Genomic DNA, 27,103 nt, shown 5'->3' with positions numbered 1-27,103 from the left:
TGTACAGCGACGGCCACCGGCTGCGAAACCAGGAAGGCTTTTCATTGCGTGTCGCTCCGTCCGTCCAGCTCTCTATGAGCTTTTTCTTCGGCCACGGAGAACAGAAACGTCTGTAGTTCTACGTTCGCCCTTGGTACAGTTTCATAATCTTTTCAGTTTTTAATACGTGAAACTATAAAAATCCACACGCGGGCATTTTTAAAAAATGGCGGTTTTGGTCTTTCGTGAGAGACTGCCTTTGGCTTTCGTCAAAACTTTTACCCAATCAGTGCCCTGCACGTTGCTACGTCACCCATACGGTGTCAGCTCTGCTCGCTTCGAACCCCAAGGAGGCAGGTACCAAAATCGTAACCCCTGGGACCGTGCTGGGGCTCGTGGAAATGCCTCAATACCGACCCGTACCGTACCGAGATGTTACCTAGGGCGCCTGTGGGTAAAGACAATGTGGCGGAAATGGGCGCCGCCATAACTCCAATACCGGTGTAGGTACAGAATCTGTCCGGGGTTCTGGAATGTTGTACCTACACCGGAACTCAAAGCCGGAAGTTAGTTGATCTTTTTTTTTTTTAATAATTGCGCAAAACAGTACAAACAAAAACAAAACAAAAAACACAATTGCAACAAACACTATCTCACAAAAACTAAACTAGCTTTGCTATATCTGAGAGGCACCGAAATGCAGACAAAATTGCGGACACGGGCGCAACTCCAATACCGGCCTTGAGTATTGGAGTTATGGCGGCGCCCATGTCCGCCATTTTGTCTGCATTTGGTGTTGTTGTTGCCTGGCTGTTCGGTGACCGGCTCACGCCAGCAGGGGGCAGCAGCGCTTTACTCTGACGCTGCTCAGCGGGAATCAGGGGAGACGTTCGTTATCCAAGCAGGCGTTGTCAAGCGCGGGAGAGTCTGCACAAAACTTCCAGGTCTGCACGTTCGAAACAAAATTGGGCTGAGCGAAGTGCCGCAGACATTGAATCTTTCCCAACTGACGTACGAAACAATGTATATCGCACCAACAGTTGGGCGGTCCGGGGGGATTAAATGCAGAATTTATAAAGGAAACTGCACACTATGGATCATGAAAACAACCTCACGCTGCAGCTGAAACTGGGCTTCCTTCTCTAAGTTCGGCTTCATTTTACATTGACCTGGTAAAGTACAGTGTTCACAACATTTTTTTAAAATGCTAATTTAACGTAACCAATCCACTCAAAGAAATCACTATTCAAAAATGTTTTAATGTGCCGAAATGCCCCTTGTTTACTTCTGGTCCGTCTCATTGGATTCCTCTATATCTTAACTTAAGTCTCAACTCAACTTCGCATTATTTTTTAAAGCACTTTAAAATACAACCACAGCTGACACAAAGTGCTGTAAACAATAACATAAAACATAAAACCAAGAGTAAAACAATAAAAGCAACAAAACAAATGCTGTTTCATGCTGGGTCAAAAGCCAAGGAATTTAAGTGGGTTTTTAGGCAGGTTTTAAAAATCGACAGTGCGGGAGCTTGTCTAATGTGGAGAGGTAAGTCGTTCTACAAAGAGGGCGCAACAATAGAAAAAGCTCTATCTCTTAGAACTCGGTATCGATATGATCCGAGGAAGAACGTGCACTGGATTTACACGTCAAGGGTCCAAGTTGAACAACGTTGTATTGTAGGGTAACCTCTATTTCGCTTTTATTTTGTAAACCGATTTCCGTTTCAATGTTGCGTATGTGACGTTTGACAAGAGGTACGTTTTTTTCTCTCCCCCTCCTTTGTGAACAGGGGGGTTGCTGCTGACTGAAGACACGAGGGGAAGCAGCAGCAGCAGCAGGAGGAGGAGGAGGAGGAGGAGGTGGGGGTCGGAATTGGACTGTCCCGGTTCACCTGCACCCACCGCACAGGCTGCAGCGGAGGCCCCGGGCCAGAGAGCACCTTCCTGGGCGAGCCTTAACCGAGGCTGGTAAGAATTCCTGCTCCGCTTCGGGTAGAACCGAGGGGGGTTGCGGGCGGGGAGCGGGCCCCGCGCCCCGCGCGACCACTCGTTCGCGGCGTGTGACGATGGTGCGGACCGTGTGTGCGGGGTGAGATGAGACGGGTTTGTTCCTAGCCGCTGCCTCCGTGTCCCTCCTCCTCCTCCTCCTCCTCCTCCTCATCCTCTTTCTTCCTCCTCGCTGTTTTGGTGGCGGATGAGCCGCGTTCGGGACAAGTGGGCCAAGATGATGCTGGTGCGATGCTACCGGGCGAAACTGTCGGTGTGGGCCGCCCTGTGCGTCCTGGTGCTCTGCTGGTTCTACGTGTTCCCCGGCGACAGGCTGCCCGCCGACAAGGAGATCGTGGAGGAGGTGTTGCGGCAGGGCGATGCGTGGCACAGGAACCAGACGGGCATCGATTTGCACAGGTTGGTCTCATGGTTCGGGCTGGGGTTGCCTTGTGCGGGGGGGTGGGGTAAGGGTTGGGGTTTCCACGAATGACAGCATTGATGGTGACGAGCAGAGGTCTTGCATGAGATAGTGAAAGGAGAACAGGTCCAAGTGGCCCAGATTGTGGCTATATGACCTTATTTATTCTTACTTGGAGGTCCCCGAGGGAGTTGTGGCAGAATGAGACTGCAGTTATTGCATGAATTAGTTACCATGACCTTAGGAGTCTATCAAAGTACCAGTTTAAGTACGATTCTACCCAATCCACCAACCCCCCCCAAAAATGCCTGGTATTGGTGTTGTTTTTGGCAGATACTCTGCAAACACTCTGCAGCACAACTGCGCTATTGGTGCTGCGTGTCCCATCTGGGGTTTGACACACAAAAAAAGTAAAGCATATGGACGCTGCAGGAGACGCCGCGGCAGACATGCTTCAATCTCATCCGCCTGGGGAGCATGCAGACAACTCTCTGAAGCAAAGCTGATTAGGATGATTAGGAGACAGTGACACCTGCAAGAGCGGCGGAGTCGCTCCCAAGACTCTGTGAATAAATTCCCTTCAAGGCATAAAGACAGGTCTGGAAATGGGACTTAAAAGGGATGAGTTATATGAAGTCAAAATAAACTAACAATAACTGTTGTGCTTTCATTTGCCAGTAATATGTCTTTATACTTACATTAACAGTCCACAAGTAAGGGGAGTAGGGGCGTATTGCTCCAGAACTGTAATATCACAGCGGGTGTTACAAAGATGTGAGATTGACTGGGACATCAGGAAGTCACATGTCCTGTCATGTGGTCTTCCCTCTCCGTCTGTCCCCATGTCATTGTTTGCCTCCGGCTGCCGCGTCCAACGAAATTCCGCCTCGTCCCCGGAGACTTAATCATGTTCCCAAACGCCCCCCCCCCCCCCCCCCCCTCTGCAGGAAGCTGATGACGGAGTGCTGCAACCCGCAGAGGATGTTCGCCGTGACCAAGGCCAACTCGCCGCCAGGCAAGGTGCTGTGGTACGACGGCGAGTTCTACCACTCGCACACCGTCAACAACGACACCCACTCGCTCTTTGCGCAGGTACGTGGACGATGCAGCGTGAATTAAAGAAAAAATAAAATAAAATTCCTGGTTTTTAGTGACAGAAAGCGAGACCCGGCTGGATGCTGGATGCTAGTCGGTCCATTAGGGAGTCGGCAAGCAGGCACACTTCCCGCTAAATGGAGTTGGGGGATTATTGGTTTAGTGTTGTGCAGCCTTATTAAGATGTGCTGTGAGAGGAAGAATCTCTCATAGCAACCAGATGCACAAAGAGGCGTCTGCTGAGGAAGAAAGAAGGATGGATTTATGTATATTTTTAAAGCTAATGTTCACTTTGCCAGTACCTTCTAACTAGTGCTGTCACGTAACTGGATTTCAGACTTGGATGCAATATTTTCAGAAATATTAATATTTGATACAATTTCCGATATTAGCAACCGCGGAAGGGGGAGGGGGGGCCTCCCTCCACTCCTGCCACTTCAGTTTTGAATATCAATTGATATATCGATATTTTTGACAACACTGCTTCTAACACTTGTATGTTCCACAAAGTATGCACTGAAACATGCTATTCAGGAAACTGGCTCTCTGTGATGTTAGAAAGGACATCTGTACATTTTTCCCATGTGTCTTCTGCTCTTTGCAACCACGTTGTTGCATTTTTTTTTGTCCCCTTTCAACCGCACAAAAAGGACCAGCAAGGCGTCACTTCTAGCAAACAGCGTTTTTGCAGGAGGCTGTAAACAGAGGGCTTAATATGCTGCTCTCTCAGGCCCTGTTTTCACTTGGTCACTTGTAACTGTTTTGGGTGATTCACGGTGGATCACGAGAACGGATCTCGCAGCATCTGTTCGCACTTAGCCATTAACATGCGTCTCGAGCGTGCCATTTGTGATCGCATCACACACACACACCCCCCCCCCCCCCCCGGCCCCCCCTGCCGAACCTATGCAAATGCAACATGCGTCATTTCCGTTTTTAACGACTGGGGGCAGTAAAGCGCAAAACCAGGGCGAGTTTTACATGACAGCGAATAAGAATCAACTTCCTGTTTGCGGACCATATCAAGTCACTCGTTTTAATTCTACTGCAGCTCGTATGGATCCGAACGAGGAGTAACGACTGGTGGGACAGAGTGGTGACGACTTTATTTTCGGATCAACAGTGGCTGGCAAATTTGGGATGCAACGTCGCACATTTAATCACACATGTGGTGAAACTGCGACCGCTGCTTCACTGACAAAATACGCTAATGCGGAATGAAATTTATTAGCATGCTAATAAACGAGTCTAACAAAAATGATTTGTTTTCGCTTCTTGTTTGTAACTTTATAATGACGATGGCGGAAGTTGGGGCGCCGACCAAGTACGTACACGGGAGAGGTGAGTGGAGTAGTCCTCCCGAGGTGGTTTTGGTATTCGGATGTCAAAACGGATTTGGACTGTTTGCACTTGGTCATTTCATGCGTTTTTCCTATTCCGGCAAAAAACGCATGAAATGACCAAGTGCAAACAGGGCCTCAATGTCTGTGGAGCGTTTCTGCATTGAACAGTCAGTAAAGGCCTTGAAACCTGAACTTCTGAAGCACTTTTTTCTCTCTCTGGCTGCAACTTGATTTCCTGCTCGGGCCAGGCTGGAGGTCAGATTTAGAAAGAGGATGTTGAGCGTGTGCATCACAACTGGAAGAGGATGTTCCTCCCTCTGTGCTACCACCGCTGCCGCCGCGTCGCCCCCTTTTTCCCTCTCGGCACCTCACCAGAACACAGCGTTCGTTGTGTTCGTGGATGCGTATGCGCGCGCGTCTACAGTTTGTATGCAGATAAGGTTTATTTTTAACACGCTTCTATCCCCGTGTGTGTTTGCATGCGTATGAGACACACGTGTACACACACACACACACACACACACACACACTGCGTGTTCAAGGAAGCGCTTGTTGCTGCAGCGGTACGCCACCCCCGAGTGGGTGGGACTAGAGAGGGAGACGGCCACCGCAACATTACAGGTTTCCTGTCACGGCTGCGAGGTGCGCTGAATATCTGACCAGTGAGATCAGAGCAGCAACATTGAGTGCTAAAGCTCGAACAAAAATACCAACTACAACCAACACCTTGCTGAGGCCGTTGCCAGCAAACTTGGGAGAGGTGTGAGTGAGGTGTCCGAGCCCTTCGTGACATCACAAAAAGGCAAACACAAACACACACACACACACACACACACACACACACACATGCAAAGGGAAGTGGAGCTCAATGATGTGCCAGAGACTTTTAAACTCCTCAGCAGTTTCTCTTTCCCACAAGGAATTTTGTGGTTGTGCTGCAATGCCTGCTGTCATTTTTTTATTATTATCCCAAACTCACTGTTTTGTGGCATTTCCTCAAAACCAAACCTTTCCCAACAAGCTTTGTGTACTTTCTCGCGCTGTCAATTTTTCTCCCTCCTACCAAATCACGGTCCCATCATCAACGTCGCGTCCCCTCGCTGGTGTCACCCTGGTCGAGGTTGCGATGGCCCTCTGCTGCCCTGGAGCGGCTCCCCGTCTCCCTGGCTGGCACGGCCGGCAGTCAGAGTGTGTGTCGGAGGGAGGCCAGCTAGCGGCGGGACGCACAACTCCCACACTTGGGTTTTTTCTGTCCTCTCAGCTATCAAGAGCCGTAATTGCAGGTCTGAGTTCAGACGAGTGGCTCCTTTTTTTCCCCCCCCCCGACTGCAACAGGCTGGCGTCACGGACAGTGTGAGAGCCGGTGCAATGGAATGTGCCAATTAGAGCTTCAGTGGTTAATTGCTGGTTTTGCTCAAACAGAGCGTCCACACACGCACACACACACACGCTGTGAACTTGACTGTGCTACAACGTCATTCATCCGTGCCTCCCCGCTTCAGCTGAACAGTGTGTGGAGGGGGGCAGGAGGAGGCCCGAATCCACACGTGAGACAAGCGCGCTGCAACGGGGTTGTGACATCACAAAGGGCACCCTGATTGGAGGACTCAGAGGAATCAGAAAGGGGAGCAAGCAGACGGCGGCGATGACGGGCTTCTCTCATTTCTGGGGAATTCCCCCAGACACACAGCAGCTACTGTTAGGGGGGAAAGACATTGGCAATGAGAGTTTTGAGGAATACTTGGGATGTTTTTCTTTCTTTTGCTTTTAAGTGTGGGCCCACTCCAAGCCCTCTGGTGGTGCTATCTGGTTCCTCCTTCCCGCTGGACGTACTCTTAGCGAGCCATTGTCCTATGACTCGCCTCTTTGTCAGAGCCTAAAAAGGAAACCCTGAGGCAAGGAGGCATGTGTGTGCGTTCGTGTGTGTATGTGTGTGTGTGTGTGTGTTTGAGTGCCCTCTGAGGGTAATAATGAGCCCAATTGTCTCTGTGCTCTCACTTAATTCCATGCTGTCGACTTAAATGCAGCCAAAGCCCAGCAACCGTGCTGCCTCAGCCCTCTTCAGTGGCAGCTTTGATTCGGCTGCCACGCAAGGCTCTTTACTGCACACAGTGACGATGGGGGTTGGGCTGGGGGTTTGACCCCCGACCCCAAATTGACTGGTGTGGTGAGGTCAAACTGACTTTCACCGGTGAATCTGGGAAATAAAAAAATGCTGATTTTTTTTTGTGCCTTTTTACAAATTGTAATTTTGTTCGCGTGTGTGTGTGTGTGTGTGTGTGTGTGTGTGTGTGTGTGTGTGTTGAAGGTTTAATGTAGGTTACGGGCTCATTGCCCATCCATCCATAAATCGGATGTTGTCTTTTTTTTTTTTGCACTCGGCAGGACAACCCTCTGCAGCTTCCCCTCAAGAAGTGCGCTGTGGTCGGCAACAGCGGCATCCTGCGGGACAGCGGCTGCGGGAAGGACATCGACCAGGCCGACTTCATAATGCGGTGAGAAAAAAAACACAAGTCCGCGCATGTCCGCCGAGGCTTAATTATTATGTCAGGGGGTGGGGGTTGATCCCAGCCGGATGCTGATTGCGAGCAGTCAACTCCAGATCCTGAGCGGATGGAGACGAAGGGTGGAGGTGAAGCCGAATGAAACCATCTGGTGTTGAGAAATGAAAAGGGAAGTTTTTGTTGTTTTTTAAGGGACTTTCCATCTCCCTACACGGCACTTTAAGGTCAGTCGGACGGGACAGTGGTGAGTCACAGTCTGTGAACACTGAGATGCATGTGTGTATTGTGTGTTTCACAAAATAGTTTCATCTTTTCCCAAGCTGGAGCCCACTTCCAACCAAAGTTGCTTCTCTTCCAAGTCTTCTTCTTTGGTGTTTTTACACCACTGTGTAGCTTTTTGTCCAACAATGAGGTTGAGGTGCAGCTAATCATTTCTTCAGCCAAGAAAGGAATTCAGCGGGACTTGTCAAGTCTTTGGGGAGAAATAGTCAGCATGCTAGCTGAACTCAACGTACAAGATGGTCTCGTTTCTGGAAATTTTTAAGAAAAATTTAAGCAAGGTTTGAATCGCCTCGTGAAACCTAATGTCTCTTTCTTTTCAAAACTACTTCAAAAAGAATGAGAGTGATGCCAGAGGCAGTTTGGGGCGGAGTTCATGCATCCTGTCGATGCATCACATGACGCAGCTGCACAGCATTTCCTGTATCTGCTCATCCAACACCAGAGATGATTCACACACGCAGTGTCATGAGTGGCCGTTCATCATCCTTTGCATCAGAAGGCATCACACGGAGTCGAGGCTGCTCCAACAATTGCATTCGTTAAGGAGACCAGCACTGTGTGTGTGTGTGTGTGTGTGTTTGTATGTGTGTGTTTGTGTGACCCTGTGACATGTCTCCTCCATTCAGGTGTAACCTTCCGCCACTCTCAAAGGAATACGTGAAGGACGTGGGCACCCGAACACACCTGGTGACGGCCAACCCGAGCATCATCGAGAAAAGGTATTTGACCCGCTGGTTTCTGAAGAGCGGATCAATCAAATCAATCAATTAAAATGAAACTTTCTGGCAAAGTGCCACAAACAGCTGCGCAATGTACAAGACAGCACATACAGACTGATCTATCTCTGAAGGACATTAAAAAACCAGCAATAACCCAACTGGCCTTAGACAACATGAGCAAGAGACCCAAACCAAAGTGACTGACACTGATCCAGTGTGTACATTTGTGTAAATTTAGCTTGATTTATGATTTTTATATGGTAAAAGGTTAACATGCTGCCCAGAAATACATTCATAAAAGTGTATGCTTGCAGTACAACAAAATTTGGTTTTCTCATCCTGCAGAACGGATTTTCATATACATCCATCCATTTTCAAAACCCACTTCTTCCTGCACTCATGGTTACGGGGGTCTGCTGGAGCCTCTTCCAGCTGTCATAAAGCGAAAACAGGGTGACCCTGGACAAGACGCCAGTTCATTGCAGGGCCCAGTTCTCATATATATAAGAATAAACATAGAGCTTCCAGTTAGCTGCCATCTTACTCTGCCATTTTTGAAGGAAGCCCGGTACTGAAGGAAGCCTGCCTGACAGTGCCCTAAATACAAAACATGCTATCAGGTGGGCTAACTTAAATACCGGGCTTCCTTAAAAATTTTACACATTGGACCTTTTAGTGCCGGTGCTGATCCAGAGTCATCAGACACGCTGGTCCACAAGAGACAAAGTAGAATTTCCTTCCACTCTGTCAACACTCACCAGGCCGTGGGCAGGCATCGTGTTTCCATCACTGGTCCAACCAGGAAACCAGCCTTTGAAAATCTCACCTCCACCGTCCCCCAATCAACTTTGTCCTCGTCCCCGGCAGGTTCCAGAACCTCCTGTGGTCCAGGAAGCACTTTGTGGAGAGCATGAAGGCCTACGGCTCCAGCTACGTCTACATGCCAGCATTCTCCACCAAGCCCGGCACTGAGCTTTCGCTGCGGGCGTCCTACGCCCTGGCCGACTCCTCCTCCAACCTCACCGTGCTCTTCGCTCACCCAGACTTCCTGCGCGCGGCGGGCAACTTCTGGAAGGCGCGCAGCGTGCGCGCCCGCCGCCTCTCCACGGGCCTCTTCATGGTGAGCCTGGCGCTGGGGCTGTGCGAGGAGGTGACGGCCTACGGCTTCTGGCCCTTCTCCATTGACCTGGACAAGCGGCCGGTCAGCCACCACTACTACGACAACATGCAGCCCCAAACGTGGTTCCACGCCATGCCCGAGGAGTTCCTGCAGATCTGGCACCTGCACAAGAGCGGCGTGCTGCGCCTGCGGCTGGGACGCTGCCCCCCGCAGGAGGGAGGAAGCTAGTGCCTCGCCAGAGAAAATGGCAATCGCTCGCCTGTTTGCGGAACCTTCGGCAGCGGCCTCCGAACCGACCCCTCCCTCCCTGAGCTTATCCTTGATTTCCATGAGAATAACCAGGAGCAAAATAAACGCAACAAGCCATGAACAAACACACACACGTGCACGCACATACACACACACACACACACACACACACACAGTGCAAGATGATACCAGCTCCTCCCCACGACTTGCCACGTTTCTAGGAAGCCGTCTCAGCCGGCACTAATGAAGATGAGCGTGTTGGTGTGCCGGGTTTTGTTTTTTTTTCGGGTCTTCTGACTACTGTACTTGAGGGACATATGGGAGGGCAGCTGGACCAACCCCCTCTCCGTCTCCCTTTCCTCCCTCCCCCCTCCCACTCTGGTCCTCTGTCGGGAGCAGCAGAGGAGCCATTAAAAGCACTGAAAAGACTGGTGCAACTGAAGGAACAAAGGAGATGATGGAGACGCTCAAATGGGTTTGAAATTTAAAAGGGGTCAGTGGGTGGTGGGGTGGAGGGGTGGGAGCGCCTGCTGGTTTGTGTGTGAAAAAAAATTTTTTTTTTTTCCTCTCTCTCGTGGTTTTTTTTGTCCCCTCCTCCCCCGTTGCCTCCACTTCTCTTCAGCCGAGCCCTTGCTTGGCAATTCCGCCGCGTGCCAAAAAGAGCTTCTCAGTTCGAAGTGCGAGCCGCTCGAAAGAAACTAGCAGTCTGCAGCCCAGAATGTTTCGCCAAGTTGCATCGTGACCCTTCGGACAAAGAAAAAGGGAAGAGGAGGCCTGTCATCCTCGTTCCAGGGATTCTGTTGTTTTTGTTTTGTTGTTGTTGTTGTTGTTGTTGTTGTTGTTGTTGTTGTTGCCAATGGATCAAATGAGAATTATCATTGTTATTTATGAAGGAACTTCCACAACACTCAGTACATTTACATGACACTTGGAAAAAATCTAATTATTAGCTTAATCCGACTCCAATTGAACAGCTGAAGTGCATGTTAACGTGTTACTCTGACTGATGTCGCACTTCTCGTCTCGCACCCAGATAATGCCACTTTGATTTAGTCGGAGTCTTGGTCGGAGTTTAACTAGACAGTGCATGTGTGCATGTGTGCGTGTGCATGTGCCCCCCGAATCCCGTGCTGGTGTCTGCCCCCAGACGACTGGGGCGACTGTAGCTCAGGAGGTAGAGCTGGTTGTCCAATGACCGAAAGGTTGGCGGCTCAAATCCCGCTCCATCATTGTGTCATTGTGTCCTTGGGAAAGACCCTCACCCTGTGGCTACACATGTAGCTTACCACCACCAGTGTGAATGCATAAGGCGTAAACGCGCTTTGGGTGCTTGAAAAGCGCTATATTAATCCAATCCATGATTATTATTAAGAACATCCAAGACGTCCGGTGGCAAAAGCTTCTTCCACACCCAGCGCTTCTCTGAGCTTGTGTATAGCCAAGGCCACCAGTCCTCTGCAGACGCAGCACACCAACCTTTTCACAGTTAATTTGTGCGCTCCAAACGGGCAACGACACGGTACTCTGCACAACTGGCCGGTTTGTACAGAACAATGGCGGTTCTCATCTGGAGTGAAATTGGCACCGGTACAGTTACTTCCTGGGGGCTCAAAACTCCTTTGTGAATCCACAAAGTATTCCCAATAATCTGCTCGTCATTTGGAATTGTCTCTGCATTCAGTGTCTGAAAACTCTTTCATTACGGCCCTCCAGCAGCAAACGGCGTTCTTGTCTGCCTCTCCAAATCACCATAAACCCAAGGGATTGCATGCACCTATATCTGCACTATAAGTACATGATGTAAGTGATAAAAAAAAACAAAAAAAACGTACGATTATCCATCAGGCTGTTGTTCGAAAATGCCGCTTTTACGTCTGATTAGACGCCACTAACAAATTTTGAGCATAGCTCCACGAAGCTGTGCATGTAAACGTACTGAGTGAGGCCTTCACTGCCCTTTGCTCACCATCTAGCCTGTGTGTTGGGGGTGGTGATGGAGAAATAAAAGCAGCCCGGCCTCCTTCTGTTAGTGGGACGGTACCGAATCGTCTCTTGGTCGCTCAATTGTACTTGTCAAGTGCCAAGACAGGGGAACGGTGGTGTCTGTAAAGGAGACGCTCTCCGGTCTTTGTGTTCTCCGATGCCAAGACACTGACGGCGCCAAACAGAGCAGCAGAACCACTCCAGCGTTGCAGGGTGGCACTGGGACTCCCAAATGATAGTTTTTTTGTGAGTGTGGTCTCATGGTGCCTTTCGAGAGAACCTCCACCTGCAGCAGCGAGGACCTTTTTATGTCACAGTTGGTCTGAACTCAACTCAACTTTATTCTCAAACATGGCATACATAGTGGACATATGACATTTCAGTCCTCTCAGTCCCACATTGTGCAAACACTGATGTGTTTCCAGTCTGTCAGTGAAAAACAAATCCACCCTTTGCTTCCCTGCAACATCCCACCCAGCCGGGTGTTGGCTCTGCTCTCTGTGCTCCAACAAAGTCAGTTTTTGGAGGTGGCAGGAGGCTGTAAACAGAGGGCTCAATGTGGTGTTCAGCTGTGAGAGTTACTTCAGACTGGTGCGTCTGTGTTCATCCGGAGTTCTTTCAGTCCAAATGCACATGCGGCCCCTCAAGACAGAAGTGATGGGACCCTTGAACCTTGGATTCGTTTTTTGGTTGTTTTTGTTTTTTTACTGTGAAGTTTTGTTTTTTTTTCTTTTTATTTCAGATTTTATTTTGCACCTTTGTACTGAGCCCAGTATTGTGAGTGAATGCAATGTGACTTTGGAGGAAATGTGAAGCATGAAAAATGTTCTTATTTTTTAGATACGTGCTGTTTCTTTGTTTGGTACAGATTTGTATTCCTCTGCATTGTGTTTCGATTGACTGAGACAATTCGATTCCACAAAGCTGGTGACTTTTCTTCAAGATGGAAATAAATTTGTGATGTAAATATTGGCCTTTGAGCGTAGTACTACTAACTACCGCTACTACTATGAACAGAAAGTGTCTCAACCTCTGGCATTAGCGCCACAACCTGCTCCGCTTTCATCGGCGAATGTTGTCTAATTTATAGCCCTGAGCATTGAGCATTTTCAAGTCCTGCTAAGAAAAAAAAGAAATCTGCCTCGGTTATCATTATCAACGGGTGATTTCTGCAAGATGTCGTTATTTTTTTTACGGCTAACAATATTTAATAAGCACCCTTTGCAGTTTGTCTTAAGCACAACGTGTGCCAGCCACTGCATTCCTTGCTAAAACTACTGCAAATCAATCTTGGGGGTGGGGTGCGGGGCACAAACCTCCTCTGAGTGCTTTTTTTGTGTCTATTTTATTTTTTTCTAAGAGCTTGTTGACTTGATGATGAGGAGACTATTCTTCCAGAGAATGGCCTTCTCGTCAAAGCAGCCGGAGCAGTGGCAGCTGTCTCCCTCGGTAGCTCGGCAGATTTAATTGAGGAAAAACCCAATTTTCCGAGGCAGGGGCAACAGCAAGGGGTTATTTTATATGACGATTTCAATTAAACACTGTGTCTGGAACTAAAATAGAGCCAGGAGGATAACGGTAGCCCTTAAACTACACTATTTATTCACAAAAGGCGTATAAGGTGATTGGACGAATCGTCTCACACTTTGAAATGCACCAATCAGACTGTTCGCTGCAAGTTTTGCCGCTTTGACTTGTTGACTTTCCATTAAACTTAGTTGGAGACCGAGGCTAACCTCGCATCTGCTGTTAACTGCGTGGTTGCAGCGAATTAGCTTAGCTTAGCTTAGTTCAGCTGAGCAACAGGAAAATGATGTCATGCCCCATTTTCAAATCAGGTTTTGCTGGCAACTGTTAATTCCATATCAGTGTCAGGCTTTTCTCTACCGTTTCTGCACATTCAGCGTCCGACGACTTGACTCTCTCACCGACCAATCAAAACAAGATCTGCCCACACGTGATGACCATCTGGGTGATGGCTCGATGGTATCAAAGATTCGTAAGGAAGTGACGTAGATTCTAACGGAAGTCTCGTAGATTCTTTCCAACTCTCGTCGGGAGAGATGGAGGCTCCGAGTAGCCCAGGCTTCACTGCAAGCATGAATCCAATAAAATCAATCAATCAACGGATAGGTTTAGGATCAGGACTCGGGTGGCGGTTAGGTTTAGGATCCGGGTCCGAGTCAAGGGTTAGGTTTAGGATCAGAACTTGGGCAACGGTTAGGTTTAGGATCAGAACTTGGGCAACGGTTAGGTTTAGGATCAGCACTCAGGTGACGGTTAGGTTTAGGATTGGGGTCCGAGTCGCAGTTAGGATCAGTATTCAAGTTACGGTACCGGTCAAGAATACAGTTTTGGAGGCTAAGGATGTTACATAAGGTAAAATCATTGCCTATCTCTATCAATGTTTGCCACCCTCTTTGACGATTTTTCGAGACTTTCTAAGAACCTATGTCACTTCCTTATGAATCTTTGATACCATCTAGCCATAACCGGCCATACCGCAGTTAGCTCCAGCAATTACGGTAACTGCACATTGAGCAAAGGTTGAACGGATGAGCCCAAGAGACTTTTTTGCATATCAACGGTGGCAGCTTCCTCCCCCCCCCCCTCCCCCCCCATTTGTTTACTTTTTCCAACAGGAACTCCAGGGAGCCGCAGGGAGACCTGACAGTCACCAGATCTGCTCACGGTCGCGGCACATGTCTGATCTGAAGGGAAAACAGGCAAATCCTCCGCCTGCTTTTACGTCCAAGTCCTAAGGCCTTCTTTCACTCCAATACGTTTCTTTGCCCCCAGTAAAACTGATATGTAAAAAAAAAAAAAAAAATGTGCTGGAGTATGTGAGCATATGAGCATGATTCAAGTGCTGACAGTGAATTAGATATTATTCTACAATGTGGTGTTGATTTATTTTGGTTGGTTTATTTGGTTATTTAAACTTGGTTTAGGTGACTGCTTCTCTTTTTTGCTATAATTTGCTTACAAGTTTGACATTTTTGTTGCTTAATTCAGCAAATAATGTTGGAATGGAATGAACATGGAAGTCTCAACTTCTGGGCTTGCTGATTTGGCCAAGCTTGTTGTCTGTGTGCTTTTTACTCTTTGCTTCGACTGATTGAATTTATTATTTGACTGAGCATGTTGAAAATAAACCCCCAAAATAATTTGAGTGAACCAACTGTATGTGCCACCTGCGTTTTACTATGAGGGGGTTAATGAGACAGGAAAAAAAAAACACATCCACCTACATGGAAAACACCGTGTTTAATAAAAGAATAAACATGCTTGAACTGAATGGTCTTCTTCTCTCTGGCTGACTATTACAGAAAACTGTCCCTAATTATATTTTGCAAAATGATAATAAAATCCTGTGGCTGTGGCTGTGTCTGAGTGGCCCTGTTTTCTGGGTCATAAACCTCTCAAAACCATGTCAGCAAACTCAGCTGCGGGCATCCCGGCGCGCTGCTGAACTGCACATGCGCCATGTTCATGATCAAGGACCTCGTTTGTCGTCGGCAGCGGCACGCCCCAAGAGCAAAGAGCAGCGCGTTCCTTCTGACCAGCAGTCCCGCGCGGCCACAAGCGTTGCAGGAGGCTGCAAACAGTGGCCTAGAAGCAATGTGTCTAAAATTTCACTAAAATTCACTACTGTAAATACATCCAACATTTCACTACTGCACAACTTATCTATCATGTACTTATATTTATAACATATTATATTTATCTGTCATATACTTATATTTATGGTCTGTTTAAAGCCTTCATATTTATAACCATATGTATAATCTGTTCATAGCCTGTACATACTTATAGTTATAGCATATTCATAACAATGTTACATACTCGTGATGTACAGATGTATATATTTCCTTCACACTGTGTACATTTGTAAAAATATTTATACTTGCTAAGCACTTCTGGATGGATGCAAACTGCATTTTGTTGTTCTGTACTTGTGACATGACAATAAAGTGGAATTCTATTCTATTCTATTCTAAACGGAAATTTTTTTTGCTTTTTTCCAGACTGAAGGATTTTTTTTTGAAGGGTTTGACCGAACTAATTGAGTTTGGGTGAATCTGCTCCTGGGCTGTTCGAGGGACAAGGGGCCGACTGTAAACACTGTTTTGCCAGGATTAGATTGTCTCCTCAGAGTCCATAATGAAAGAGGTCGTGAGCAGCTGTCTGGCCGTCCTGCGCCGCCACTGCTTGTTCTCTTCACGGCTGACTTCTTGCCTGGATCCGTGCCGGCCTGCCTGCCTGCCTGAGTTCAGAGCCCAACCAGCCATTTCAAAATAAATGCCACTCGTCTTGCAAACAGAAATGAGCAGAAATCACATGAGCGGCCGCATATAGCATGTGGAATTTTATCACGCTGTGTTTTTTTTTCTTTAGCTCATGACTAGATGCTAGCGCAGGCACGGTCACATGCCAGGTTGATTTCACCGTAATTATCATTTCACCGGAGTTCTGTAGCCGTAAACACGACTAATGGGCAGCGAGTGCAAGGTGAGAAGGCCTGGCGGCGTTGTCGCCTCTGCAGGGTTACAAGACTCCAAGACAACCAGCGATGCTGCAGTTGGTGTTTGTGAAATAGCAGGCAATGACCAGGTGCCGCTGTGTCCGGTGTCGCAATGTCACAGCAACGAGGGGCTTTCTGACTTTCCATTCTGACTCAGCACTTCCTGTGTTTGTCTCGTGTCTGCACTTCCAACCCCCGTAGGTTAGGAGAACGACTGGCACGTCTAGATGGGAACAGGAGCTGAGAACGAGTGAGTGTGGACGGACTGGGACACTGGGACAGGGACACCGGGACTGGCACTATAGGATAAGACGGGTTGGATCTATTACACCTGTGATTTTTGAACCACAGCACATTTTTTACATTGAAAAAAATCACATGGCACAACACCAACCAAATCTATTCTAAAATGACACTTTAGCCTAATACAGTGGGGGGGGAATATTTGGCTGCCACTGATTCTGCCAGTTGCCCTACTTGGAAAGATGCAAGAGGTCTGTAATGATAATCATAGGTGCATTTCAACTGTGAGAGACAGAATATAAAAACAAAAAATCCAGGAAATCACATTGTATGATTTTCTAAAAATGTACTTATATAACTGTAAAGAAAATAAGTATTTGATCAAGAACAAAAGTTCACCTCGATACTACTGAAATGTGACCCTGGTTGGCAAGGACAGAGGTCAAACGTTCCCTGTAGGTCTTCACCAGGTCAATCTGTAGCTGCTATTTTGGCCCATTCTTCCATGAGACATTCTGTCTCTCACAGTTGAAGTGTGCCTATGATGAGCATTACAGACCTCTCTCATCTTTTTAAGTGGGACAACTTGCAGAATCGGTGGCTGCCAAATACTTTTTTGCCCCACTGTACCGACAATATAGTCTCTTCATTAATTCATATTTGCTCAGTGTGAAATCTGGGCCTGTTTAGACGCACACAAAGCACACAAAGCTGGTATCCTGGGAGGAAGTGAGGGAGGAAAATAAGCTCACATTCATTTTAAAGCACAGTCACTCCACAATGCAATGTTATTATTTTTTTTAGACCAATTACGGAAATTTATCTCACGGTACACTAAGCAAACTAGTGTCAGCCACTCATCTCAGGACACGTGTGTGTTCACAAGCACAGAAAAAAAACCTCAATTTGTTCATTTATGAGTTTTTCTGTGTGGTTTAATATTCGAGCCCTTCGCCCTGCGACTCCTGTTTGTCTGTCATATGATGTGTTTCTGTTTAATATCACCCTCCTCACAGAGTTTGCTTTTTTAATTTCCTCTGCTGAAAATGAGGCCCGTGCCCTTTGCGCACGTGCACGTGCACAGCGGTCCTCACCCCTCCGAGCTCCCCGGCTGCCTGGTGAAAAGGCCGGGGTGAGGGACACGCCTCCCCCGAGGGGAGGCCGCCGGGACCCGCAAATGTAAACAAGTTTCCCCACTGGTGCCCCCGTGTCAGCTCTCATCACGTCCAGCTGCCGGCCGGACCAATCAGGGAGCAGAGCTGAAGTCCCCGCCAGCTACGGCATCGGCCTCTCACAAGGGAGCGGCAGCCTGGTGTTGAAACTATCAAGGGATAATATATGGGCTGGTAGGAGGCACGAGGCGTAGAGAGTATGTCGATTTTTTTCTTAATTTTCATCAGAAAACTCCTAGTTTGAAACTTTCTTCCCTTTGAATGGAGGATGTTGGCGAAATAAGAACTTCTCCTTTTTCAAAGGTCCGATTTGTTATGCAGAATTCCATTCCAACTCCCCAGAAATGGAAAGAACGCGTCAATCATTTCCTCACTTTTCTTTCTTTCTCTCTCTCTCTCTTTCTCTCTTTCTCTCTCCTCTCGTGAAGGGCAAAATATCAGAGCGGGAGTGAAGAGCAGCCGCCTGCCGCTCACTCTCTCGCCATATTGCTCTCCCCCTGGAGACCTGCCACTTCCTCCTTCGCCCAAATCTATAATGCATCAGGGAGCCCGCGGGGGGAGGCAGAAGGAGCCAGGAGGTGGTTTTCCAATAGATGGATGGATGGAAAGATGGCAATCTGGAGAAAACCCAGACGGCCGATTGGAAGAGAAGCCGGGAGGAGACGTGGGAGCCGCACAATAACTTGGGTCACTTTGTAATCTGGCTGACTTGGCGCAACGCGATGCGGCCTCATCGCACCACTGGCCGTGTAAACAGGCCGAAAACCCCTGCGACCCAGACTGCAAGCAGACTGTGCCGTTTATTAGCAAAGGCGAAGGGCGCAAAGGACGAACTGCGTGCCTGCCGCTCGTCTCACAGACCTCTAAGGAAAATCAATTGCGCAGCACTCATGGGAGGAAGAACGGTCGGCATCAGGTTTCCTTTCACCAGAGGATGCCAAACTATGCACACTCGGTTAATTGGCCCGCAGTTACAGTGGCAGCGGGGGGACGCTTTGGAAAAAGCCATTTGCAGCTCCAGAAAGTGCATTTGCGCTTGTGAAAAAATTGAAAAGAGCAACGCCAGGTTTAAAATGAAATGCTTTCATTAGCTGATTGGCTGCGCTGCAATGCTTTTTCTTTTTTTCTTAAATGGGGACGATATCAGTCCTGTCAGTCCTGCTGCCTATTGCTGCTATCTCACTCAGTAGTTTATCTCTCATCACTTTAGGTTGGAATACCAATCTCTGATATGCATGTTATTAAAAAAAAAAAAGATGCATGTTATTTGGACAACCCTCGGTTTGTCATGCTCAGATTTCCTCACGGCTTCTAATAATGGACGTGCAAGATTTCAGACTTCAACCAAAGCATTTCTGCATGCACGATAAGGTCTTGGCCGGCTCGGCGGGACTCGTTCTGCAGCTGGAGACGGCACGAAGCGTGAAGCCAGCGTGAAACCACCATGTCTGCGTGTTGAATCTGGACATCCGTCACGTGCCACCTCCCACATGTGGCTGATTTAAACCCGCGTGTTTAATCAAATGAGGATATCTTAAGACAACAAGCTGTAATACAGAGAACAGCGTGGAATGAGGTGGTCAGCGATAAACCCAACAAAGGTCACGACTTCTATTGGATTACTGCAGCCCGCCGCCACGCTACTGTACTGTACTGTAGATGACAATTAACCGCTGTGACAGTAACCCTGTTTAAGCCTGCGTGCAGTCTTGTGACTTTTTTTTTTTTTTTTTTTTTTTTTTTACGGCTAAACAAGTTGTTCCTCTTAAGCTGCGTGCGTGTTCACGACCACTTTACTCTGGAACCATGGAGAGGCGTAAAGGAGCTTTTTTTTTCAGTCGGCGAAAGGCCGATGGGAAAATAACTTGTCAGAACTATGGTTGACTTTCAACAGACGTTTTTACAAATATTACATTGACAAATTGACTTCCTTGTGTAAAATACCCCTGCAGCTCTCAGGAGAACTGCATAGTGAGCCCTCCGTTTATTGCCCCCAACCAGGTGTTGGCTCGCTGATAAAAACTGAATGGCTTTGTTTAAAAGGGAACAAAAAAAAAACACTCAAAGGGCGAAATTAACATGGAGGATGTACTCGTGAAATGACGGGCCCCTTTAGTGATGTCACAAAGGGCTGATTTCCCCCAAACCCTGTCTTTTCATCGTCCTCCAAGGCGAGAGGGATGGAAAATTGAGTTGCGGGTGCACGCACGCTCACATGTGCGTGTGGGTGCGAGATATTTTTAGCTCTCATTAGAGGCATCCTGTTAGAGGCAGGGTCACGGCTCGGCGACGTTCGCAGTCGGGAGAGAAAACTGACTTTCCTCTCACACCTGAATCTTGAGTCTGTCCAGACGCAGGAAGGGAATCAGGGATGTGAATTCATGACAGCAGCTGTTCCCGCTTGGGGGAGAGAAAAAAAAAAGTCCCTGCTGACGCGTCAGCGTTTCAGAATCCAGATGCACTCCTGAACTGAGTCCGTCGCCTTCCCAGCATGCATTTGCTGCAGCAGGTGGCCAGTGGGCGTGCGGGTGGGAGGGACAGTGGGGGGCTGACTGGGACAAAGCTGTGTGTTTTAGGGGATTTTTTTTGTGTTGTTTTTTCATTACAGCAACCCACACACGGGTGGGGTCCGGAGTCATCCAGTGATCCAGTGTGATGACGATGATGATGATGTCCCTCAGCCTCGACACAAACACGATGTGTTCTCAGAGGATCATGCGGTGGTCATGGCAACAGGCTGTGTTCTAGGAAACGGGCTAAACACGGCTCGGTTAGGAGGGGGAAAAAAAAGGGAAAAAGAAAATGCCAACAGGAGGAACTGACGTGGGAGTCGCAGGCTGAGGCTGATCCAAAAACGTGTCCACCTGAGGTCAGGCTGACATCCTGGACATTGCATGTACAGGAGTAGATTCATGCAGCTGTGCTTCTAATCAGGCTGCTGGGATTCTCGGAGGCGTGTTTGTGTGCCGCGGCGACTGTTTTCAGGATGTGTGCGTGGGTGATTGAGTCCAGCGTCTTCTTCTTCGCCCCCCCACTCCCCCGTGTCTCCCGTTTCCTCTGCACTGCGGAGGAAACTTGAACTGTGCCAAGCTTCTGTTGGATATCACTCCCTCACGCACGCACGCAAACACAAGCATAAAGACTCCTCTGCTGTGCGTGTTGAATCATTTTCAGAGTCTATGGCAGTAAGACCGCCCCCTGGAGGATCGTGATGACACATTAATCCTTACGCTCAAGTAGTTTGGTGCTGCCACACTGCCTGGTTTCAGTTCCACAACACTTTCCCTGCACCTTAGCTGACCCTGAACTCTTTCAGAGTCAAGTATTCACTCCAAACCACAAAAACCTGAACCTAATGTGTGTGTGCGTTGCTGTTGTTGTTGTTTTTTTTGACAATCTTGATTTTAGCTGAATCATGACCACATCCTAATGATGACCAAGCTGATTTCCACATTGTTTTTTTGGGGGGTTTTTTGTTTGTTTTTTCATGAGCTGCTAGTAAGTAAAAAAAAAAAAAGGTCATGCAGAGAGATGAGGTCATGTACAGTCAGTTCTTCGAGAGCTATTTCACAAACTGATGCACAACAGCTGCATTTCCCTTGACACATAATGTCACACACTTTATGTGCCACTGAAGCCTGGCTGGATTATAGAAACATTAAATAAACAAGTCACAGAGCGGACTGGAAGCAAAAGCATTTGTGTTGGAAGCCGGTAAGAGTTTTTTTTGTTTGTTTGCAGCACACATTGTTGCTTTGACAAAGCAATGCATGTGCTCGAACTGCAGGTTCATCTGCTGTATGTGTGCCGGCTTTTTGGCTCAGGGGATCCTCGCTTGACCTTTTCACCTCTCAGCTCAGTGAGAGAGAGTGAGACATTTGTCTCCCCACATCAAAAGTGAACTGATCAAAGCCAAGCCATTGACGAGATAGATTTAAAAAAAACAAACAAACAAACAAACAAACAAACATAGCAATCATCTTTCTGATGAGTTTACTTTTTTAATCTCCCACTTAGATCCAGTCACTCCGTTCTTCTAAAGAGGCAACGGAAGTAAATTCCATGAGATCTGAGTGTCAATAGACCTCTGGATGAGACATACTGATGTGAAAATCAATGCTTGCGCTTGTTTATACCTCACACACACAGAAAATCAGTTGCAGGCAATTGGGCCCTTGCAGAAAACATGAGGGGAAACAGATGTTCACAGAATATTTTTGCACTTCCACATATCTCCCTGCTGATGCGTGAACACGCAGCAAAATGTGTGCCAGATCTATTATTGTATGTGGGAGGTTGCCACCTGGTGGTGATAGATACGACTAGCAGTAACACTTGTTTAACCCAGCCTGACTATATTAAAACCTCATCAGAAAGGTGCAGCCATGCAATTTTTTTTAAATTAATTTCGACATTCACTCAAAATCCTATTTAAATATGTTTGGGTTGCATTAAATGTTGCTGGTACGAGGCGTTTCACTGCCGACTACACAACAACCAGCAAAAATAATCACTGCAACAACCACACAATATTTTTGAAACACTTCACTGCAAAATGACATGCTTAAATAAAATATATTTTTGAAGTAACTCAACTGGGAGCAGTTGCATAGAAAGCACATAGCAACAAGATAGTTCCGTAAGCAAGCAAGCAAGTAATGACGTAACTGCAATTAAAATTAGAGTCAGTTCACTAAGTAAGTAATGCAAAGGTAAAAAAGTGATTGGATAAAAATTCTACCGTAATATTCGACAATGAGAGCGACACATTCAAGTGGATATGGAGGACGTGAAAAGAACAGACTATATGGAGAATTTGACATATTATATAAAGGAATAATATGCAAATCAATATATATCAGGTTTTTATTTCTTTGGATTTTGCCGATCAGGACTTGCAGCTTAAAAAAAAACATACTCAAATTTTATAATAATTTTCTGAGTTTGTGGTTTTAATAAGCTGAAAATCTTGATCAGCAAAGTTACAACAAGTAACTGATTGAGATGTCAATTTGCATGTATTGGCTCAATAGAATTTGTTGGTTTCATCTTTCATGTTGCCAAAATAAAACAACTTTTACTTGATATTCTAATTTTTCGGGTACTACCTGTTTGTATTTCGTTTTCGTGTGCTTGCATCTGTGAACTAATCTTATCTGGAACTTTAAGGCTTGCTATAGAATAAATGTCAATTCACAAACTTGATGGTTTTTCTTTCTTCTTCTTTTTTTTTTTTTTTTTTTTACAAAACTAGTTTTATTGAAAGGAATGAAACTTGCTTAGAACAATCATTACATATGAAAAATCAAAGAGAATTTTTGCCAAGACTATATGCCACAAATTCAAATGAGACATTTTCAGAAAGAATGTATAAAATTCAAAAAAGCATTGATGAAGCCTGTGGGGTCTTCCAGCTGAGGGTAGTGACTGATGTGCTCATCCAAAATAGTCACGGTTGACTTTGGCACCAAATGTCTGTTAGGCAAAAAAAAGAAGTCAGTCCCCAAAATATCAAACCATTTTTTATTCTTAAATATTCAAATGTAAACACACAGGTCTGCCAGAAGCTAAAAGAGTTTTATCTGTGTTAAAAATCACCTAAAATCTTTGCTATTAGTGGCTGAAACTTACTGGTATAGGCGGATGAACTGGGGATGAGGATTGACTGGATCCAGGGGTCCGTAGATCATGTGCACTGAAAGGCACAAGCGGGACAATTCAGTTCAAAAGGAGCATGTGATCCTCACTATAAAGACTTGCGTGCAAACTCACATGGGACTGAGGTGGAAGTTAGTGCCCCCACCCAGCGCTCTCTGTGTTTCAGTCTCTGGTTGATGTATTGCAGAATACTGGAAAAGCAAATAGAGGACATTCAGAAAGGAAAGTACCACATGAAACACACAAATCTAAATTAAAACAAACACACACACACACCTGTCGATGACGAGGTTCCCGTCATTGTAGCGCAGGCTCGTCCACATTTCCCAAAACTCAGCATTTGTGGGCTGTGTGTACGGCCCAAACACTTCTCCAATCCTGCAAGAAAAACAAAAAAACAAAACAAACACGATGACAATTGCATAATACATTAGTTTGCATAAGTTCATTTATAATGCCTATTTTCTGGTTGTCTCACCCTTTCTGGAAGAGCATGAAGTTGGTGAGACGTGTGAGAAGTGGAGCCAAAAAACCAGAGTCCTTCAGAAGCTTTGGAACACAAGACCACACACTATTGGCCATGGTCCATGTGAAAAATTATGCAATTTACTTCATCTGACACATTCTGTAAATGCAAAGGAAAAAAAAAAAAACTCACCCTCTGCAACAGCCGTGGATGATGTGATTCTGGGAACAAACCTTTTCGGACAAAAGAGTTTCAGTCATGATAATGACTTTAGAGTGAAAGTTCAGGTATATATTTCAACTTTCTGGCTGCCTAAACACAATTATAGCCTAATGATAAAAAACAATTTCATTTGTTTAATGGTGGAATTGGATATTTTTGAACTTGTTTAAAACCTGTAAGGACTTATTAATCAAACAAACAAACTGTGCTGCACCTCCGTTGGAGAGGCACAGACTGTTGAAGTTCAGGTGGCCTGTGCGGTTCTGGTCGCTCCTGGTGCCACAGGATGCAGGAGAAACGAAACACAAGAGAGAATTCATTTTAAAAACAGAGACCACGATGCACCTTTAACGATCATTTACACAAATACAACAGCCAAAAAGCACCTGTAGAGCAGCTCCAGGGCCACCGTGTCTCCATAGTCGTGGGACACAACATTCACCCGCTGATTGATGAGGCCCAAGTGAGCAACCAGGGCCTCCACCACACTGGCCTGCTCAAATATGGAATACTTGTGTGGCCGCTGAGAAAAGTTACACACACGATGACATAAACATGCAACCTGCGCAACAACAACTGATCCAAAGAGGACATTCAGCTCACTGGTTTGTCGCTGAAGCCAAACCCCAGGAAGTCCAAGGCGATCACTCTGTGGAAGCGCTGAGCGAGCGGCTCCCATATCTGCAAGGACGACAGTGAAAACTTTCCCACTGGAAAAATGGAGGAGCGGGTTTCCAAAAGTGTGGTGATCAGCTGGGGAAATCTTTCAATTACACACCTTGTTCCAGTCAAAGCTGGAAGTGGGGAAACCATGGAGCAGAATGACCACATCAGAACTTCCCAAAGCACCGTAGGAATCTGGGTTGTAGGGGAGGAGAAAAGACAATTATGCCGTGTGTAGTGACACATAGCGTTTGCATGTTCTCCCTGTTTCTGCGTTGGGTTCTCTGGCTTCCTCCCACAGTGCAAAGACATGCATGTGAGGTGAACTGGAACCTCTAAATTGACCATAGGTGTGTGCAAGAGCAAATGGTTGTTGTGTCTCTATGTGGCCCTGCGATGAACTGGCGACTCGTCCAGGGTGTCGCCCTGCTTTCGCCCTACGACAGCTGGGAGAGGCTCCAGCAGAAACCCGTGACCGTGAGCCCAGGAACAAGTGCGTATTGAAAATGGATGGATGCAGTGACACATATATACAGACGGGTAGAAACATTTCAAAATGAAAACGAGCCACAGTTTCTGCAGACTCCACGGCCAACCTGGTGTAGCTCCAGCTAGTTGTTTGATAGTGGAAAGGCACGTCGAAGCATTTGGAATGTTTTAAAAAGCAGTTTGTGTTTCGTGCGAGACACAAACTATTTGTGCACTTCCCATTTATCTTAGCAATCCAGGTGCATTTTCAAAGCAGAATGGTGTTTGCACTTAAGAGTCACTTCAGTCGCAAAACCGAATGCAAGTTCCAGCCGACCATCATATCCAGAACTATAACCACCCACAAACCCCTTAAACCCCCCCTCCCGACGCCGCGAGGGGCTCAGAGTCTCTCACCGACCTCGGTAGAAGATGTCCCAGTCCCTGAAGCGGAACACCTTGCCGGCGCCGTGCCACTTCTGCAGGGCAGGTGAGAGCTGCGGGGGAGGGATGTGCAGGTAGACGGCCACCAGGGGGACGCAGATCAGACCGACATGGACCCACCACTCTCTCATCTTGAGCCCAGTGACGACGGCGGGCTTGTCATTCCTGCCTCTGGATGCACGGGGAGACACAGGGGTGTTATCACAACGCGTGCAAAAACATCAACAAAGCAGTCAGCCACGCTCCCCTGACTGACTGGAGGCGGAAGTGAATCTAAGCCTCTGTCAATTAAAACGGCATTCTGAAGAGTGCCACGCTGAAATGCAACGCGATAAACTGAATGACACATGAGTTGTATACTTTGACCGGGAGCTCCAGGCTCTCACGGCCCACCGTGCAGGACCAGCCGCATCCGACACAACGTTGCAATAAATTAGCTAACACGGTTGCTTTCATTGGGGGGGTTGGTGGGGGGAATAAACAATTCTCATGACGTCCAACCACTTCCGGTAGTCCTGTATACTTTTTAAACGCTCCGTTGTGTAAACCTTTACGGCGCAGAGGGCGAGAGATACTTACGGTGGTTCAGCGAGTGTTCTGTGGCCGACCTTTGCTCTGGGTTTCACATTCTACCACAGTCATTCCCCACCGCACAGAAATTATGGGACGTCTCACTCTCGACACTTCCGGGTTCTTGAGCCGAGCTGATGCCGTGACTCGTCCTGCCAAGACGAGACAGAGAAAATCCTCTTGCCACTAAACAACAATCTTTGTAAATCGGCTCCAAACCATAAACGACTGCCCTCTGCTGGCACGGGTGTACAAACACGCGTTTGTCTCTGAAGAAACAAAAACAAAAAACGCAGTAAATCCGTTTTTTTTAATTTATTTTTATTTTTTTTAATTTTTTAACTATTATGCTGAAGCGTTTTTGGCCACAGCAATGGAAAATCTTCATAAAGGATGGCAAAAATGTTTGTTATAAATCTGAATCAAATGTGGTGGCACGCAAACCTGGATTAAAATTCTTTCTGGTGTGTGACATGATGTGGCCTTACCCTTTAACAGTGAGGGTTTACAGACTTGAATCCTGTCAAACACCAGTGCCTGAAACAGAAGAATAGAAAACTACAGAGGGCGAGTTTTGTTGGACACATTTGCCTTGAGGGCATTATTCTGTGGGGTTTGTCACAATCACATAAGATGATGATCATCACAATCATACATATACACACTTTAAGAGTGGGGTTGCAGGCTTAAATAAATAAAATAAATTCTTCAAAAATATTTTGGATGCTTTTTTGTTTTGTTTTGTGTATAACGTTGTGCAAAATTAGCAATTTAATCTTGCCGTCACATGTTGTGGATTAAACTTTGATAAAGCATGCAGAAAAGATATGATAAAGAAAGATTGCGATATGCTGCCATATATGCATAAAAACAACAATAATAATGAGCCTTTCCACTCCAAAACCACGACCTTCACACCCATCACACTTACACGACTGCTTTGGGAAAATGACAAACATGGCCCTGTGGTTAGGCTAAATACATTTTTT

General features: G+C 46.8%; 2 protein-coding genes across 5 annotated transcripts; one reads left to right on the top strand and one right to left on the bottom strand.

Annotated features, from left to right (window-relative positions):
- Nucleotides 1–1,583: 1,583 nt before the first annotated feature.
- Nucleotides 1,584–14,816, top strand: st8sia1 (ST8 alpha-N-acetyl-neuraminide alpha-2,8-sialyltransferase 1). 4 transcript variants are annotated; one of them, XR_012927146.1, is made up of 7 exons: nucleotides 1,587–1,658; nucleotides 1,772–2,387; nucleotides 3,336–3,480; nucleotides 7,212–7,321; nucleotides 8,239–8,331; nucleotides 9,199–13,841; nucleotides 13,968–14,816. XR_012927146.1 is itself a non-coding variant. In XM_076030208.1 (5 exons), exons 1-5 carry the CDS (start codon nucleotides 2,176–2,178, stop codon nucleotides 9,677–9,679), a joined length of 1,041 nt encoding a protein of 346 aa, XP_075886323.1. In that variant the 5' UTR covers nucleotides 1,584–2,175; the 3' UTR covers nucleotides 9,680–14,816. The 4 variants fall into 4 exon arrangements, 1 of the variants encoding a protein (XP_075886323.1); XR_012927148.1 differs by having other exon boundaries at nucleotides 1,584–2,387; nucleotides 9,199–13,907; XR_012927147.1 differs by having other exon boundaries at nucleotides 1,584–2,387; nucleotides 9,199–13,907; nucleotides 13,938–14,816.
- Nucleotides 14,817–22,850: 8,034 nt separating this feature from the next.
- On the bottom strand, nucleotides 22,851–26,271 carry mest (mesoderm specific transcript). The gene is made up of 12 exons (XM_076030207.1): nucleotides 26,124–26,271; nucleotides 25,522–25,715; nucleotides 24,748–24,827; nucleotides 24,573–24,650; nucleotides 24,356–24,492; nucleotides 24,184–24,242; nucleotides 23,940–23,980; nucleotides 23,760–23,830; nucleotides 23,558–23,659; nucleotides 23,396–23,472; nucleotides 23,255–23,318; nucleotides 22,851–23,098 (listed from the first exon to the last, which is right to left on the bottom strand). Exons 2-12 carry the CDS (start codon nucleotides 25,673–25,675, stop codon nucleotides 22,981–22,983), a joined length of 981 nt encoding a protein of 326 aa, XP_075886322.1. The 5' UTR covers nucleotides 25,676–25,715; nucleotides 26,124–26,271; the 3' UTR covers nucleotides 22,851–22,980.
- Nucleotides 26,272–27,103: the final 832 nt, after the last annotated feature.

The sequence above is a fragment of the Nelusetta ayraudi genome, unplaced genomic scaffold (genome assembly GCF_046127955.1).
Source record: "Nelusetta ayraudi isolate G7.1 ecotype Tasmania unplaced genomic scaffold, CSIRO-AGI_Nayr_v1 ptg000027l, whole genome shotgun sequence".
Lineage (NCBI taxonomy): Eukaryota > Metazoa > Chordata > Actinopteri > Tetraodontiformes > Monacanthidae > Nelusetta > Nelusetta ayraudi.
The sequence above is the reverse complement of the archived record's forward strand: the minus strand, read 5'-3'. Positions and strand labels throughout refer to the sequence as shown.